This window comes from Nipponia nippon, unplaced genomic scaffold, assembly GCF_047370975.1.
Source record: "Nipponia nippon isolate SJK-2023a ecotype South Korea unplaced genomic scaffold, ASM4737097v1 scaffold_9, whole genome shotgun sequence".
Lineage (NCBI taxonomy): Eukaryota > Metazoa > Chordata > Aves > Pelecaniformes > Threskiornithidae > Nipponia > Nipponia nippon.
The window spans coordinates 33,677,264-33,693,332 of NW_028262413.1; the positions used below are offsets into that span (position 1 = coordinate 33,677,264).

At 37.8% G+C, this 16,069-nt stretch overlaps 1 protein-coding gene across 6 annotated transcripts in view; it reads right to left on the bottom strand.

The window, feature by feature from the left end:
* The window catches only part of MYZAP (myocardial zonula adherens protein), a 50,664-nt gene that overhangs the window by 14,091 nt on the left and 20,504 nt on the right, over positions 1 to 16,069 (bottom strand). For 5 of the 6 annotated variants that reach the window (XM_087743573.1, XM_087743577.1, XM_087743574.1 and 2 more), the window contains 6 exons: positions 14,873 to 14,986; positions 13,865 to 14,017; positions 10,786 to 10,911; positions 9,798 to 9,926; positions 7,483 to 7,568; positions 4,640 to 4,745 (listed from right to left, as the gene is read on the bottom strand). In XM_087743573.1, the coding sequence (XP_087599699.1) occupies positions 4,640 to 4,745; positions 7,483 to 7,568; positions 9,798 to 9,926; positions 10,786 to 10,911; positions 13,865 to 14,017; positions 14,873 to 14,986 (714 nt within the window). The remainder of the gene's footprint in view (positions 1 to 4,639; positions 4,746 to 7,482; positions 7,569 to 9,797; positions 9,927 to 10,785; positions 10,912 to 13,864; positions 14,018 to 14,872; positions 14,987 to 16,069) is intronic. The other variant, XM_087743578.1, reaches the window with a different exon arrangement.

Sequence of the window (16,069 nt, forward strand, 5' to 3'; positions counted from 1 at the left end):
AAATCAATGTTTTGCATTTCATTTATCTTGCACTAAACACTCTTGCATCTCCTACACTGGCAGAGACAGGATAAACTGATTGACCGTATCAAACAGATAACTTACAAGACAAGCTTTCACCCCTCTCACAGAACAACAGCAATTTCAACCCTGAAAGAAACAACGTGGTAGCAGCTTCCCGGCCCTCCCATAGCGCCTCTGTGCCTGCATCTGCCTGCCCAATTCTGTCTCTGCATTGGAAACTCCTTAGCGGAAGGGCCTGAAGTTTGCATGCTTCCACCTTTCACGCTGTGAGTCTCCCTGCAAATTCTTCCTCTGATCAAACTGGCTTCTTCCTGGATTGTCTTTGAAAGTCTCTCTCTGCCCAGCCATACTTTAAGATAGCTACAAAGGCAAGGGCTAAGAAGAAAAGAGAAGAGAGAAGAGAGAGGAGAGAGAGAAAGAGAGGGAAGAAAAGCTAATTGAGTCTACCATTAATAATTTTCACTGATTTCACCACTGAGCTCTGGGTGACCCACTCTGGCCATCTGTCTCTTCTCACTCTTTTTTTCAAAGCCTGCTATGTACAGTATGAGAAAAGGGCTGGGTTTCTACACTCCTGCCAAATGCAGGTCCTGCACTTTCAACTGCCAGCACTTCATGTAAAATGTACTGCACTAAGCTGGGAACAAATAGATTTATTTAACAGAAGTTCAACACAGGGATAAATCTGTCAGCCTTAAATCATCTGCAATCTCTCTCTAACGAGAGCATGAGGCTTTAAGATTATGCAGGATAACTTTCTGCTCAGCTGGTGCTCCAATGCGCTGTGATCTTGGCTCTCACAGCAGAGAATACCTACAAGGCTGAAAAATGGGTGTGCGTGGGATCTAACACACAGAGATGTTGAAGGTCACAGACTCCAGCAAACTTCCATTTTTTTTCTTCCATTTATTTTCTTCTGAAAGTTATTTTCTATGCTCCTATTTAATTTAGGATTGGTTTCACTAGGTCAAGTTGAAAAAGATTCTATCAATGCCTGAGATGGAAGGATTTATTTTCAGAGAAAAAAATTAGAAGCAAATTATTTCTTTGCTAAGGAGTATAAGCACACTGAACTGTGATTGTCCTTCTCTGCCTAGGCTCAATTCCACAGGTCACATATCTACTGCATTCAGTACCAACAAGATGGGTCCTGTGAAAAGGAAGGCTTTAATACTCTCTTCCTCCATGGCTTCCTACATTTGGTGCTTCTCTGTCAGCATCCCCTTTCATGCATGCCTAGACTGGGACTGACCACAGCCTCCTAACACACTTTTAAATGCCATCAAAACAGCACTGGAGGTGTTACACCTGCCTACTGCATCACAAAACTCCACCATAAAAGCTTCTCTTTCACTTCCTCCTGACTGCTTGCTGTTCTTTTACAGAATGCCCTGCATCTGTCACTTGCAAATAATCTGTTATCTTTCCCTAAAAAGGCCTGAAGAGCAACCTATTTTGTGATCCTTCAGCCAGCAGATTCGTCTCGGTACTTGTTCAATTTTGACAGTTCTCCATACGAGTTTGAAGCAGCATATCTTGTTTGTTCAGCACCCTTTGAAATGATGTTCATTTCTGTAGCTGCACTTTGTCTAAACTGGAGATGATAACAGCGTAAACCCATTGTGGTTTACACTGAAAGAATAAACCCCTCATTTATACTTCAGATCTGTGTCCGAATATACCAAGATTAATACTAGATAAAGCTCATCCTGTAGTCAAGCAAGCATGGGCTTAACCATCATTCTCACCTAGTTCATACAGTAGCTTTGTTTCAGCTTCTAACGAAAGCACTGCTGATAATTTTGACTATTTACTTTCTTTCCAGTTCTCTTCTGAGTTTCCCAGGTTAGCCTGTTCTCAGTCTATTCTCATGCAACTGAGAAGCTAAGTGTTTCAGAAAGCAGGCTTTCTAGGTGCTTTGATAATTCTTTCTTTCTTTCTCAATTATATTGTTTAAATGCAAGTTATTGATCATTATAAGACCCTCATAAACCCTAAGATGGAATGTTATTTTACAGATACCAGCCATGAAAGTATTGCAATAACGAGTAACATGGGAGGTTTTCATGACACTTTTCTAGATATTCCTAGCCATTACATTCTGCATTTGGTTAAATTTAATGTAGAGAGGGCATGCATTTAAATATACCCTGATGAACACATTTTCTGGGACTTAAATAGTAGCGCAATTACAAAACCATTCCTATTTACTCTCGAAAGTATGTTTAGTGCTGCTGCTCCCTAGTTTTTAACGTAACTCCAGAACAGACTCTTCAGATAGCATTCGTTTTAAACAGCCTACCTTTTAAGAAGTATTTTTGTTGCCAATTTCTCAGCTTCTGTGCCATAGTTAGTAATTGTTGCTTAAAGTAAGCCTAAAAATACTTTTCTAATATTTACGTAGAGAAGAGCACAAAAGCATGAAAAATACCACATGCATGGATAGCTCAGGGCATACACATCTGCAGTGCTTTTTATCTTCCCTCATGGTGGACAGCTACTCTTCTCTCTACTACTAAAGCTGCTATTTTTAGGCCTTTAATTAAAATAGTCCAGTTTAAAATAGTGCATGCCAACTATATTGTCGGTATTTCTTCAAACACAGTACAAACACAAACGACGGATAGCACAAAATTAAAAAAAAAAACCATTAAGTGCCTAATGTATTTGGTACCATCTGACCTGATCAAACCTCTGTTACAGGAGTCTTTAGTTAGCTCACTAGTGAAAATACAGATGTAGCTACAGGTGTTCATGCAGTTCTCAAGGAACCTGAATTAAAAGAAAAACTGAAACACACGACGACACTAAAGGAGAGAGCAAGAATATATTCCCTGTGGCTACATGGCAGTCAAGGATTTGCAGAGAGATTTAATTGATTTTGAAAAGCTGGTAGTCAGACATCAATTAAAAGCAGACACATTTGACAGCTAAGCAGTGAGTTGGTCATCTAACATTCTACCTGTAAAATAGGATAACCAAAAGACCTAGAAGGACTTTCTGTGTATATGAAGGCACCAGCAAAGATACGTTACAAGGAATCAGCAAGCTAAACTCACCCATTAAACCTAATATTTATGAAATAATAATCATTGGCCTAAGCTTTACACATGTTTTTGCCAAAACACCCCATGGAACTGAAAGTATTTGTTACACCAATGCAGCCCACTGGAGGTCAAGTTACATCCAGCAGTTTAAAATAAATTTAGTAATAAAGGGCAAAGTTTAGGCCACCATCCTCTTATATAGTACTAGAATCATCTGGGTTGCCACATGTATCACAAAGTAACATGTCCTTTAGGACTTTTGGTGAGAACAAAAAAGGCTCATAATATGATGGCTGGCTTACAGAGATGCAAAAAAGATTAAATAATTGTTCCCATAATCCATTAATTAGATGGACTGGATTATTAGATTGGAGAAGAAGTTTTCCTTCATAGAACACCATGGTATAAGATTGTTATCTCAGTTTTAGGCCACCTGCTATGATGCTGGAAAATAGTGAAAATGGCAAACTGAACTAGAAACAAAACCTGAAGACTTTATACCAGTCTTCTGTACTGATGATACCACAGAAGAACTTTAATGCAAAGAGAGAGATACTTTTGCATCCCTCTCTGTAAAAGACACTTAGTATCACACATCTGATTATACAGCAGGACTACATCAGAATCTTCTAAAACAAACCAGACTTCGTTAAATGTACATATATAAATATAGGAGATCTATATATACATATAAAAAAAAATACCACCTTGATAAAAATGGAAAAACTCCATGTCTAATCAGAAATCCTATAATAGCACATTGTGAATGCAGAAAGAATGCCTTAGGTTAGAACGGTTTCCAAACATTTGATTTTGTGAATGTGTGGTGTCCAAAGACAAATAAAAGATATTTCATAAATGCCTATCCTCTGTGCAATAGCAAGGCTCAGTGTAATAGTGCTGTCAGTCTGCTTTGTAAAGCTCCAATTTAAACTTAATTTACCTATTTCCCATGTCATTCTTTCATCCACTTGGAGAAACAGGAATGTTTGCAATCACAGCCTTCCGACTGCTAAACAGTTTCTTGGCACATAGGTAGCTTGTGGCTTGAAGCAGCTTTCCAGCAGAATGCCACTTAAAATTTTACAGGACATTATATCAGCTAAGATGGTGTCCCAAGACTGGGGTAAAAAAGATGAGTGGTGAAAAACTGTGTTTGCCCCCCTATTTCTGTGAGGAATCACATTAAAAAAATAAAGGGCAGTTTTTGCCTTCCACTTCTGTACAGGAAGGAGACCCTTGATGACTAGTTTGCATTGTTTCTGCAGTTACCCTCCGAATGCGTCAAATTAAGTTGCAAGTTCTATGTTGTATTTCCTGGACTACCATGAAGAGTTCCAGAATGAGTGTCAGCCTAAAGATCACAGTATATAACCCACAGCCACTGGATTAAACTGCTTTCACCTAGTTTTTCTGCTTCACTAGCTCCAGATGCTTAACTCATGTTCCATTTTGTTTGTAACTAAGGTGGCATAAGGAAATTGCACACAGAACAGAGCTCTCTCTGGATTATGTACTAAAAGAATCAGTGTTCCCAAAAGACTCAGAATTGTTTTACTAGATCTCACCTCCTCAACCATGTGCTTGACTTTCTTCTGTTGGCAGTGGACCATATCATCCAGATGTTTGATTCGCTCTCTTAGGCTAGCTGCTACCTCTTCCAAATGCTGTGACCTAGCAGAACATGGAAGAATTAAGCATATCAGTGGGGAGCTATGGAGTATAAGCAAAACAAGAACAACCCCCACAATCCCACCATAAATCAGGAACGCTAGGTCAAGAGGTAGGCAAGTCAAATTCCACTGACAGATATCAATTTGTCCGAAGTACATTTTAATGGTAATCTTTTAGCCAAAGTCACTGCCTCCACCCAAGTTAACTCACCTTTGTCTTGCATACTGGCATGCTTAGTCAGAGCCTGAAGTGCTGACAATTAAACAATGTGACACAGCTCATCTCCTTAAGATGTCTGTTTTTCCTTGAAGTGAAAGGCATTTAGACAACTAGATCTTTATCATCAGAAAGACACTTTTATCCTGACTTATTACCACCTGCAAACTTTTTGGAAATAAATACTAAATAAAAGCCAGGAAGTACATCTGCTGGTGCCCTTTTAAAAGCTCTCCTGCTACAGGGAAGCCTTGAGTCAAGGATTTGGCATAGTTGCCAACAGTAGCAGAATGCTAACTGGAGTAGTATTAACTCATCAACAGTCAGCAGGAATTGTTGTGGATGTTTTAAGTTTGTATGGATGACTCTCTAGACAGATTCTACATTTCTTCAAATCTGTTTAACACAGAAAGTGAACACCCACAGAACTCCTGCCACAAGTTGGTTTGAAAGCTTTCCAAAAAAGTAGTCTTAGAATATGCAAAGAAACAGGAGGGAAGCTTTTTAATAAATTTTTGGCATGTGGGCCATGGGAGTCTCCATTTTTATCTGAACGTACAATTCTTGAAATTCTTCAAAGAAAGCAATTGCTTGCTTACAAAATAAACTTCTGTACTCCTAGGTTCAGGACTAGACAGAATTTGAGAAGTGGAGGAGGGGAATTAAAAACAAAAAGGCTTTCTTCATCTTGGTCTGGGCACAGCAGAAGAAACTGTTGAAGCTGCAAATAGAACAACCATTCTAAGGCAAAGCAGCAGATGGCAAACTGTATGACATGATTCCAATGAATGACTGAATTGTATGCTGTTTCCTCCCAGAAAGTCTCTATTAACAGTGAAGTACTCTACAGAATTGTAACTGCAGCACTTTGACAAGGACTCAAAAAATCAAGGCATTGCTGCAGGTTTTTTCAATCCTGCATATTAAAGTCTTACAAATCCACAATTACATTTTGATTGCAATTGTAACACGTATTTAGTCTCTCATTGAAAGATTCAGAATTTTAAGCACTGATAGCAATGGAGCAATGGAACAGAGGTCCTTCCTCAGGTGGAGCTCAAGTGTCTGGTTGGGTGCAGACAAGTAAAGAGAACTTAAGAACAGACTTCAGCATCTGAACACAGATTCATTGCTTGCATTGCAGAGATTGCAGCTGTGTGCTTGTTTGTATTGCACAGATTCATGTCTGAACATTGCCTTTACCCTTTTTTACTGCAGCATAACTTTTCATGCTGAGTGGACAGGGCAGGATTCACTGAAGCGAGAAGAGTATCTGTTATCCAGAGGTAAAGGAAGAAAGCAATTATCTTTTATCTCCATATTCTATGTTGTATGCAACATCTGTTCACTTTAAATTATTATTTTAACAAGCTGCTGTGAAAAGCCATTATTACCCTGAAACCGGATAAGCTGGTCACAGATCAATACAACTAGGCAGTGAGAGGCTCTCGGCAGGGACCTCCTTTTATGTTTACGCTTCCTACAGAACAGCGGGGTGCCAAAACCTCAACCTCTGGGTGCCACAGAAATATAAGTAGTTATCAAGTACAATTATTCAGTCTCTGCTTATAATTCATCTTTACCCACTCAAGTAGTGTCATATAAACCTTTGAGTGGCAGATGCAATTTTCACTCCAACAGCAGTTTACGCTATTTCAGTGCTGGATAGATTTCTCTTGAAACTTTGCCTCTGGCTTTCCTTGAAGCTTTCTTGTGCCTGGTCATGGTGTTCTGTCAGTCTCAAAGAAGCATCAAATAGATGCACCTGCCACCTGTGGGCAGAAACAGCACATCCAGGTGCCACCACACCACTAGATCTTTCTTCTAAGCCTCATGCTTTCGAGAACAAACATTCACAGAGGTCTCACTGCCAATGATATCATCCTCACTTTCCCCGAATAACTTCATAGATTATTTCTGCACTGTGATGCTACATGACAGATTTCTTCCACACCTTCATTTTGTTCATGTGTTTACGTTAATGTGCACCACATGTGTAAACCTGCCCCTCCAAGCCTCAAATATATTTGCCGCTTTCCCTCTTTTATACAAAAAAAAAGACACCTCTGGCAGTTACATGTAAAACTCTTGCTCTCTTCAACAGTTCATCTTTTCAAAGGGGATGTCGTACAGCTTAATATAGGATACAGAATGTCTTTTAAAACTGTGTTGAGCAGCCTAGAAGGAGATAATGAAAGTATTCATAGTCAGGATCATACTGTGTTGAATTTGGGAATGCAGATTTAAGAAAAATGCAATCCACAAATATGTCACAACTTTTTCCGTCTAAAATGTACTCTGCATGTTTGCAAACAACTTTTCAAGAAAGATGCATGAAAGTGGTTTTGTTGCAAAAATTAATCCTCTTGATATTTTACATGTAAATAAGCTTACATTCAGATGGACAATCCCTACCAGACTGCAGTTTTAAAGTTAGAAAAAGTAAAATTCAGGTGTCTTCAAAAACCAACCCCTAAAGTTTCCTAGCAATACTATAAGTCCCAGACAAGACATATCTCACCTTTCACTGTCAGAGCTGTTGTCAGATTTTGCTCCAGATATTTGTATTTCATTTAGTTCGAGTTGTTTTTGCAGCTGGTGACGTTCCTAAACAATAAATGTTATCCTTCAGTTCTCCATATGTCAAAATGTAAAGGCTTCACAAAGCATATTTCATTGCAATTCAAAAGATCACTTGTGAAATTAAAATAGAAAATGATTAAACAAAATTCACGCATTTCCTATAGCCAAGGAGCACAGAATGCATAATAATAAAAATCAAATTCCCAGCTATGCATGGAAATAAGATCAGAGTTTTCAATTTCCTATTCGAAGATGTAGGGTTGTACTCGAAGCAGAATTTTTTAAATTAAAAAGATGAGTCATCACAATCTTTAACTACATAAATGTCAAATTTTCCATGTTATCCCACCAAAAAGATGTCTCAACCCAAGACTGAGATAAAAGGTATTGCTCTATTTTCTTCCCAAAAAATATTCCTGGTTATTTTTTAGGTGTCCACCAGCACAGTGCTCATGAAGATCTATGAGGATTTGGGGACTGAGTCAACACAAATTAACAGAGGAGTCTGCTATCCACTTTAATGGGAATTTAAGAGACATTCAGTTTTACTCTGCAACTATCAGCCAGATAAGAGCAAATTAAACAAGCAACGTGAAGAAACTCATCTGTACTTAAGGATTATATTGCAATTCTTTATTCACTGCATAATACTTACAAGCTATAGGCTGAAGCCCAGATGAAGTTAATGGAGCTACTAAAGGGGCATATTAAGCTGAATGATTTCTCATTGTAATCACTAATTCTACTAATAGATTTGCAAGCATTAGACAAAAGGGGCTCAATACAAATGCACATTAGACTAACCAGTCAAGCCAACAACACTGGCTTAAAGAAACCTATCTCTCGGTAAAAAATCTTTACTATACTAAACTAAAATTGGTGAAAAAAGACTTCACTTGTAAGAACAGAAGATTGTATTCCCTCCACTTACTAGAATGCTCTCTGCTTGTGTATTTTAGATAGCAAGGCATAGATCTTTAAAGGTAATGAGATGCCTGCTATTGAATGAAATGAGAAATGCCAAAGTACATCCAAGACCATCGGAGTCTTTTGGAAGGGCTGCTCTTATACCATTTAGAGTGACACTATTCAGTCTAAGGAGTAAACAATAACATTCATTCTCAGTTAGGTGAATGATACCAGAAAACGAAGAGAAAATTTCACCGCAACTATTTGAGACAGAAGATATAAAGCTTTTTCAGATATCTGAAAAGGTTCAACAAATTATATTCAGATGCAGTGTACTATGCAAGGAGAGGTACTGTGATACTCTTAGGCTTAACAATACATTAAAATAATCATCATCTGACTACTAGTCTGAGTTTTGCCCTGGAGCAAAGTCCCTAAAAGAGTAGAAGGAAAAGCAGGAAATAAAAAGCAGCAATGCAAAAACTGCGACAATTAGTTTTACAGTAGTACTACCAGTGTCACAAGGGGTAAATGTCTCAAAACACTTCTGCTTTCAGAGCTTTAAAAGTAAAGTGTCAAAAACCTGCTCTCAATTACATTTTGGTAGGGAGTATTTAGCCAGGGAGAGGAATAATTAAAAGTTTAATGCTACCAGGAAAGGAAGAACCTAAGTTTTGGATTAAAAGGCAGTAAAAATGATTTTTTCTTTTCTCCTCAAAATATTCTGAGCCATAACCTAAATAAGATAGATATCTTATTTAGAAGATTAAGTAGATGCTACATACCCACAAAAAAAACTCAAAACATTTTAGTCTGAAGCTTTCAGTTTAGCATTTCACCCACATGTGGAGAAATTTGGAGATACAATTCCAATCAGTAAATAGTAAGGTCTATTTGTAACTAAAACACATTTTAATGGACCTACAAACAGCATTTCTAGGAGACTTTGGATCATTTATGATTACTGCTTCATTAGGCTTAGGAGACCTTGCACACTGAAGGAAGACTGAATGGTCTTTTTAAACTCTTTCTTTAAAATAATGGTTAATTTGCTAAATAAATTTTGACACTTTAGGCAGCCCTGACTGTAAAGACCACTACAAAGATAGAACCACCACTTAATCACAGTGTCTCTATGGTAGTCCAGGTCCACTTACTTATATGGAAACAATAACTAAGTAAGATGCAAACAGCAATGGTATGTCACTGAGCAGGGTACTGAGCAGCAGACCAAAAAAAAAAAAAAAAAAACCAACCACAACCAAAAAAACCCCCCAAAACCCCAAACTTCCTCCATGTACTTCTGCATTTCCTTTAAAGGTGGCAATCAACTAACTTTCATACCTCTTCCATGCGTTCAATCAGCCGGTCCAGCTCACCGATTCTCTGGTCTTTTTCCTGTATGCTTGTTTCTGTAATCTGCATCTTCTTATTTGCCTCTTCAATAGCCTTCAGAAGCCGATTTGTTTCCTCCTTCAAATAAGAACATTTACAGTCACATTAACATACAATATATTAATGAGGATTTTTTTTTTTTTTTAGGCCATAGAGCCAGGCTAATAGCTTTGAAGCAGAGCTCAAAGCTTTTCAGTACACCTGCCCAGAAGTCTAAAAGAGTTGTGACACTAAATGTGAATTGTATAAACAAAAGATTTGGGGGACTTTGAATTCCATAGGTATTTGTGAAGCATCATTATGAAAATCCGAGAAAAACTTTTACCCATTTCCTAGATATTTGTTTTCCCTTCTGAGGATGCCATGAGGTAACAGCATAAGAAAACTATGCTGTTGCAGAAGATAGCATTTTAAACACCAAAGTTTGCCATGTTCAGCTTTGTACTTTCCTCATATATAAAACAATATGAATAGAAAGAGACTTGGTAATCTGCCTTCAATCTCAGTCACTATCTATCTTTACCAGTTAGAAAAATGCAATGAAAAACTGCTCATAGAAAAGTTTTACTTGGGGGTGGAGGGAAACCAGGGGACAGGAAGTGTTCGTGCTCCAGTAGCTTCCAATGAAGTTGTTCCCCCTCCCCGTCTTAAACTATCACTAAAATTGGACATATTTTCTTTTTTTTTAGAGAATCAGAAGTTAAAAAACCCAACTTACTCCATTTCAAACTTTGAAATCTACATTATCATTACTGTTACTATGTTTGAACACATTATTTTCTCAGCCCTACAACCCCAAAAGCTGGAAAGCTTAGTAACTGTGGCATGACTACTCCCAGAGACAGGAGTGAAGGAACACATGTCAACTCTGGAGTATTAAGTGATTGAGAAATGACACCCAAGCTAAGCACCACTCTTACAGACTGGCTATACGTACTAGGAGGATTTCTTTCTCAGCTTTATGTTTCTGCTCCTCTTCTCGCATTTTTTCTTCATATTGACTATACAGTTTTCTTGTCATCTCTCTCATGACTTCAGCATTGGCCTCCTGCGACGACTCCACCTATGAGAGGGGAAAGGATGAAAGTCACAGTTGACCCATCAGTCAGTAGAGCACTGCTGGCAGCAGGAGAAACGGAGTTCACATGATGTAAGAATAACACTTTGAACTTCAGTTCTACCTTGCTATAAATTTGACACTGCTGAAGCAGATTTTAATTTGCATCAAGACCATTTACAACACTCTGCCAGCATACAAGTCATTCGAATTTGTAGAAGTTACTGTTTCATCAAGTTTCACGTTGTCTGAATTTAACTAGTCATTGCTTATTCAAGACCTGGCTATGCCTCTTTACTGAGCCCTTCCATAACAGTCTCGAAGTCACTTGGTTTGTTTCCCCACTGAAAAGATATTGTCTCCCCCCATTTTATAGAAGCATAGATTAGAGATGGTCTAGACTCAACTCCTGTTTCTAAATGACCATGAACACTCAAAGCAATAATTATTTTAAGCTGGACCTAAGTATGTGTTGTTAACTAGAAGACACAGCTGTATCCTCCCTCCTCACTCTTGCTTTTTCACATACTGCTCTTTGTGTAGGCACAAGAACTGGGGTGACCATGGAGCAAAGCAGATCAGAGAACAATCAGACTTAAAATTTGTATACTCAGGGGTGTGGAAGGGTTAATTTTTAAGCACAGTACCAGAAACTTTACTACTGCTACAGGGAAGAGGGCAGGAATGGTAATTCAGAGACAGGATTTCCCCCTTATGTTGGCTCAAAACACTGACTGAACCACACCCTCAGTGATTAAAAACTAGATAGGATATTCACAGCTTAAACCCATCTACTCCGTAAACCGCAGTAAAAGCGAAGTAAAATAGCTAGTCCAGGACATAGTTCCCTGACTAGAGATGCTATAAATCAGACAAGGTTATAGTGAAATGCTGTGAGTGCTACAGGAATGTCAGGAAGAGGAGGAATATACTGTCATCTGGGAGAAAAATAATGTGTTCCCTGCTGACCACTACAGTTTGCACAGCTACAAAATACCTGGGTCTGATGATTAAGGTTTTGGGGTTGTTTTTTTTTCTTTCATTTCAAGGACTGAAAGATTTATTAAACCCTTGTGTTTATCTTGCATGGTGGGAACAAGCTGTTTTACTACCCTGTAAGATTAACAACAGTGTATTTCATCCTTTGAAAAGGGACTGAGCTCTGAAGGATTCCACTTGTACTGAATTGCCCCCTTTGGCATCTCACCTAGACCAACACTGGGGCAGGGGTAGTAACCTGCACTTTGTGAGAGGGACTGGAGTTAAATTAAGTTTCAGTACAACACAAAACCTTCCACATTTCAGGAAGCCTGAAAGAATCATATCATCCAGAAAAAGCCAACAATCAAAACCCAGAGTCCTTAAGATACACTGAACTGGAATACGATCTCTGGCATTGTCTCTCCGTCATTCCCTCACTTATAGCTTGAGCAATGAGGAGAGTAAAAACAAGCATAAAAAGGCAGATGCATCAGGGCATCTGTTATAGTACTCTTAAGCAATGTCTCCAACCTCAGTTCTTGTTACGATTGTATGAATAAACTGAACCTACTTAATAAGCTACATGGGTGTGTTCTCCCACCCAGAAAATAATCATGGCATATGGTAGTTACTGCCTTTCAACTGCTAACCTCCCAGATTCCACACCATCCTCTTACATTCAACCCTGGAATTAAATCCCAGGTGTCTTGGCATCTTTGATAACAATTTTACGCTTAACTTTCAAAGACAGCAATGAGGTATTTTATCCACTGACTTTGTAATAAAACTGCAACTTTGAGGGCAAAATTTAAACTTCTTCCTCATTAAGGCAGTGCATGTATTCTGCAGACCTTGACACGCTTGAAGATAAACTAATCCTTATGCATTCAGCTGCACTGGGACTTAACTCCGCGGTTCTCTGCCCTTAGAAGCAGACATACCTTTCCCTGACTTGTTGGTGCATGTCCTTTATAGTAAAGTCCAAATTTCCATTTTGAAATCTTAATTGCATCAGCTTTGCTTTCTTGTTTTAATTGTTTTTTCCCTCCTTTTATTTCCTGCTGGCAATAGCAGGTACAAAATACAGCTACTTTTATAGCCTGTAAACCTTCACTATGAGAGGAAACTACAACATGAATTGTAAGTTGTAATACAGTTATGTTAATGTTCTCTCTTTTAACTGTTCACTCCTTTAACCATCTATCATTAAGCATGAATGCAAGTCACTAGAGAGCCAAAACGAAACATCTTCTCTGACAAAATTAAACATGAATAAACGAGCAGTCACCTTAATTTCACAGTAACAAATTCTGATACAGTACTATATCCAAATTAGTCTATTTTTTCAGCAATTTTAAGAGAGAGAAAGGTTTCTGGAAGAGGGTTTTTTCGTTGGTTGGTGGGTTTTTTGTTTGTTTGTTTGTTTTTTTAATGACATTAAAGGAATACATTTGGCAGATGAGGGGAGAAAACGGTCAAGCTTTCTGGCATATAAAACCTCCCAGTGTGTGTTTTATTCCCTTGCATTTCTCCAAAAGAAATAGCTTAATTCTCTTTCCAAGACACTTGCTGTTACAGCATGTATCTGCTGACCATATACTCATAAGACTTAACAGACTACCTATTAAAAACTGTGCAATACCAAATAAACGAATCAAACATCAAGAAATTCTTATAACACGGTGTACAGTTATAATATTCCTTTACTTATAGTAATGGACAGTAATAACCATTTAATGGTTTGAATTTTCACCTGGTAATTTTCACATGGTAATCCCATGTTATGGAAAGACTGACTGTTGCCAGCTGAGATTCTTTTTTATTAAAACAGTATTGATTCACAGGAATATGTCAGCTCTAGGGAATGATGAAGGCATGAAGAATGAAGAACCCTTTACAAATAATGCCAATGAATTCATTTAACATCCTCCTAATGCCCTTGCTGTGCAATATTTTTAGGGGAGTTTATATACTGCACCTTTAATTTCAGTAACTGATTTTCAATTTGTGCTGTTTCCAGTTGCTTTTGCTTCTCTCTCAGCTTTTCCATAGATTGCTCGTGTGTATGTTTTAAATTCCTTATTTGTTCCCTTATATCAGTGTTCTCCAATGTAACATCCACTAGAGTTTTCTAGAAGAAAGAGACAAACGACATATTAAAAATCACAAATAATTTGGTCAACTAATATAGTCAAGAAATTATGGAACAGACAGAACATTCAAGAGTTTCCTGATGTGTCAATGCAGTGTGAACAGTTTTGCAAGTTTTAACGTTTACAATTACGGCTTTTGTTTCCTAGAAGGTATTTCCTTGAGGAACATGCTTGGTGAAATTAAGTCCTGGAACGCTATAAAAAAAAAAAAAAAAAAAGGAACATGGATACATTTCAGTATGAGTCCTACTCCCAACCATCTTCCTTTCTTCTCTCCAAGGGCCACGCTATACATACTAAATGCACCAGACTGAGAATAACTGTGACATAGAAGAAAGTGGGAACATTAAGTTGTTTAGCTCAGATATGTGGGAATTTGTAAGTCTTTAAAACAGAAAATTCATTCCCACCTTTTCCCTCCCGCTACATTTCACAGGTATGTAAAGTCTGACAAGTGTTTAGCATCCAAACATGCCACTTCCATTTCTGTTAACCAGTGAAGGTAGGAATAGGTCAGAGGATGGACCGTTTTGCACAATACAGAACAAATCACATTTTCACCTTTGATATTTCGTAGAGACATGACTAGCATTAGTCTGCTGCAGATCAGTATCTCTTTATTGTACACTATTTTTTAACAGGTTTTTAAAAAACACAGGTGTTGGAAATTTTTTTTCTTAGTTTCCTAAATTAACTGCCTTAGATATCCAAGACAGTACTTTATGGGCTTGTTTAGTGTTAGAATCTGTATTTGTCATCCATGTTTTACGTATGCTTTTAAATCCACGTCAGAAAAGGCAGTTGTCAGCTGTGAAACAGCTATTAAAATGTACCTGCAAGTCTATTGATGCTGATGTCAAGGAGCTGTTCATTTCACTAAAGCTATCTAAGGCTGCAGCCTGCACTCGCACATGATTCTCTAAGGATTCCTGATGAGCATTTGTCACCTGAGCAGGAAAAAAAAAAAAAAAAGTTTTATATAGAATAATGATCAAGTTTACCTATTCTTTCAAAGGGAGCTACAGAAGAAAAAGACCCCATGGTTAATTTTCATAGTACTAGGATGCTTAAAATATACAGGCCTCAAACCATATCCTTCCACCTCAGAAACAAACAAACAAAACTTAAAATCCAAATATACTAACAGAAATAAGGCACAAGTATCTATGTTTATTGCTAGTCTGTAATCACTGTAAAAGCTGTTCTTTTTGAAAGCACAAGAGGACACCTGGCAGATGTCTATTCAGAAAGTTTATATACACAGAGTGGGCAGATTGTAAAAAGTCACAGAATGAACAGCAGAAGAATGCAAGAAACGAGGAAATCTAGAGAGGTTTGGGTGAACTGTAGAATAGCCTTAATTAAGAAGGAACTGACTAATCAGGTACATAAAGAAGCAACATCAAGAAGACTTAAGGATGAAACAATATGAAGCAGGTAGGAGAAGTCAGCAGAGAGCTTTGTTGTGTGAAAATTTGTCATCTTCTGTTATGTATACACACACGCTTAAAAATTGGAGGGGGAAAAAAAAAGGCACAAAATTACATTATTTAAGAAGAGACCAAAACCCAAAGAGTGTAAATGATCATGAACCATCCAATAATAAAGAACAAAAAAATGTTAGTAATGGAGGTCAGCCCAACTCACATTCTTAGATGGACCAGATTTGTTTCTTGATAAAAACATAAGAACACTAGGGACTGATATGGAGAACAATTAGTGTTTAGTATCCAAGTCATACACAGATTAGGTCAGCACAGGGAGCAGAAGCCAAGTAGTTCCTGTTAACCCTATATAAAGGTGCACTCATGTAAAAATAAACACACACACACACACAAGCAGAAATGCTTTGGATGGATTAAGAAAGTTACAAGATAAGAACTTGTGTGAAGAAGCATACTGCCCAGGGCAGGATATTGGAAGTACAAACTTCAAACAGACCTTATGAACAAAAAGTAGTCCTGGAAATTGGTGGGAAAAAAGCGTAGTGATTCAAATCTGAAGCGAAGAGTATATAAAGGATTTTAAAC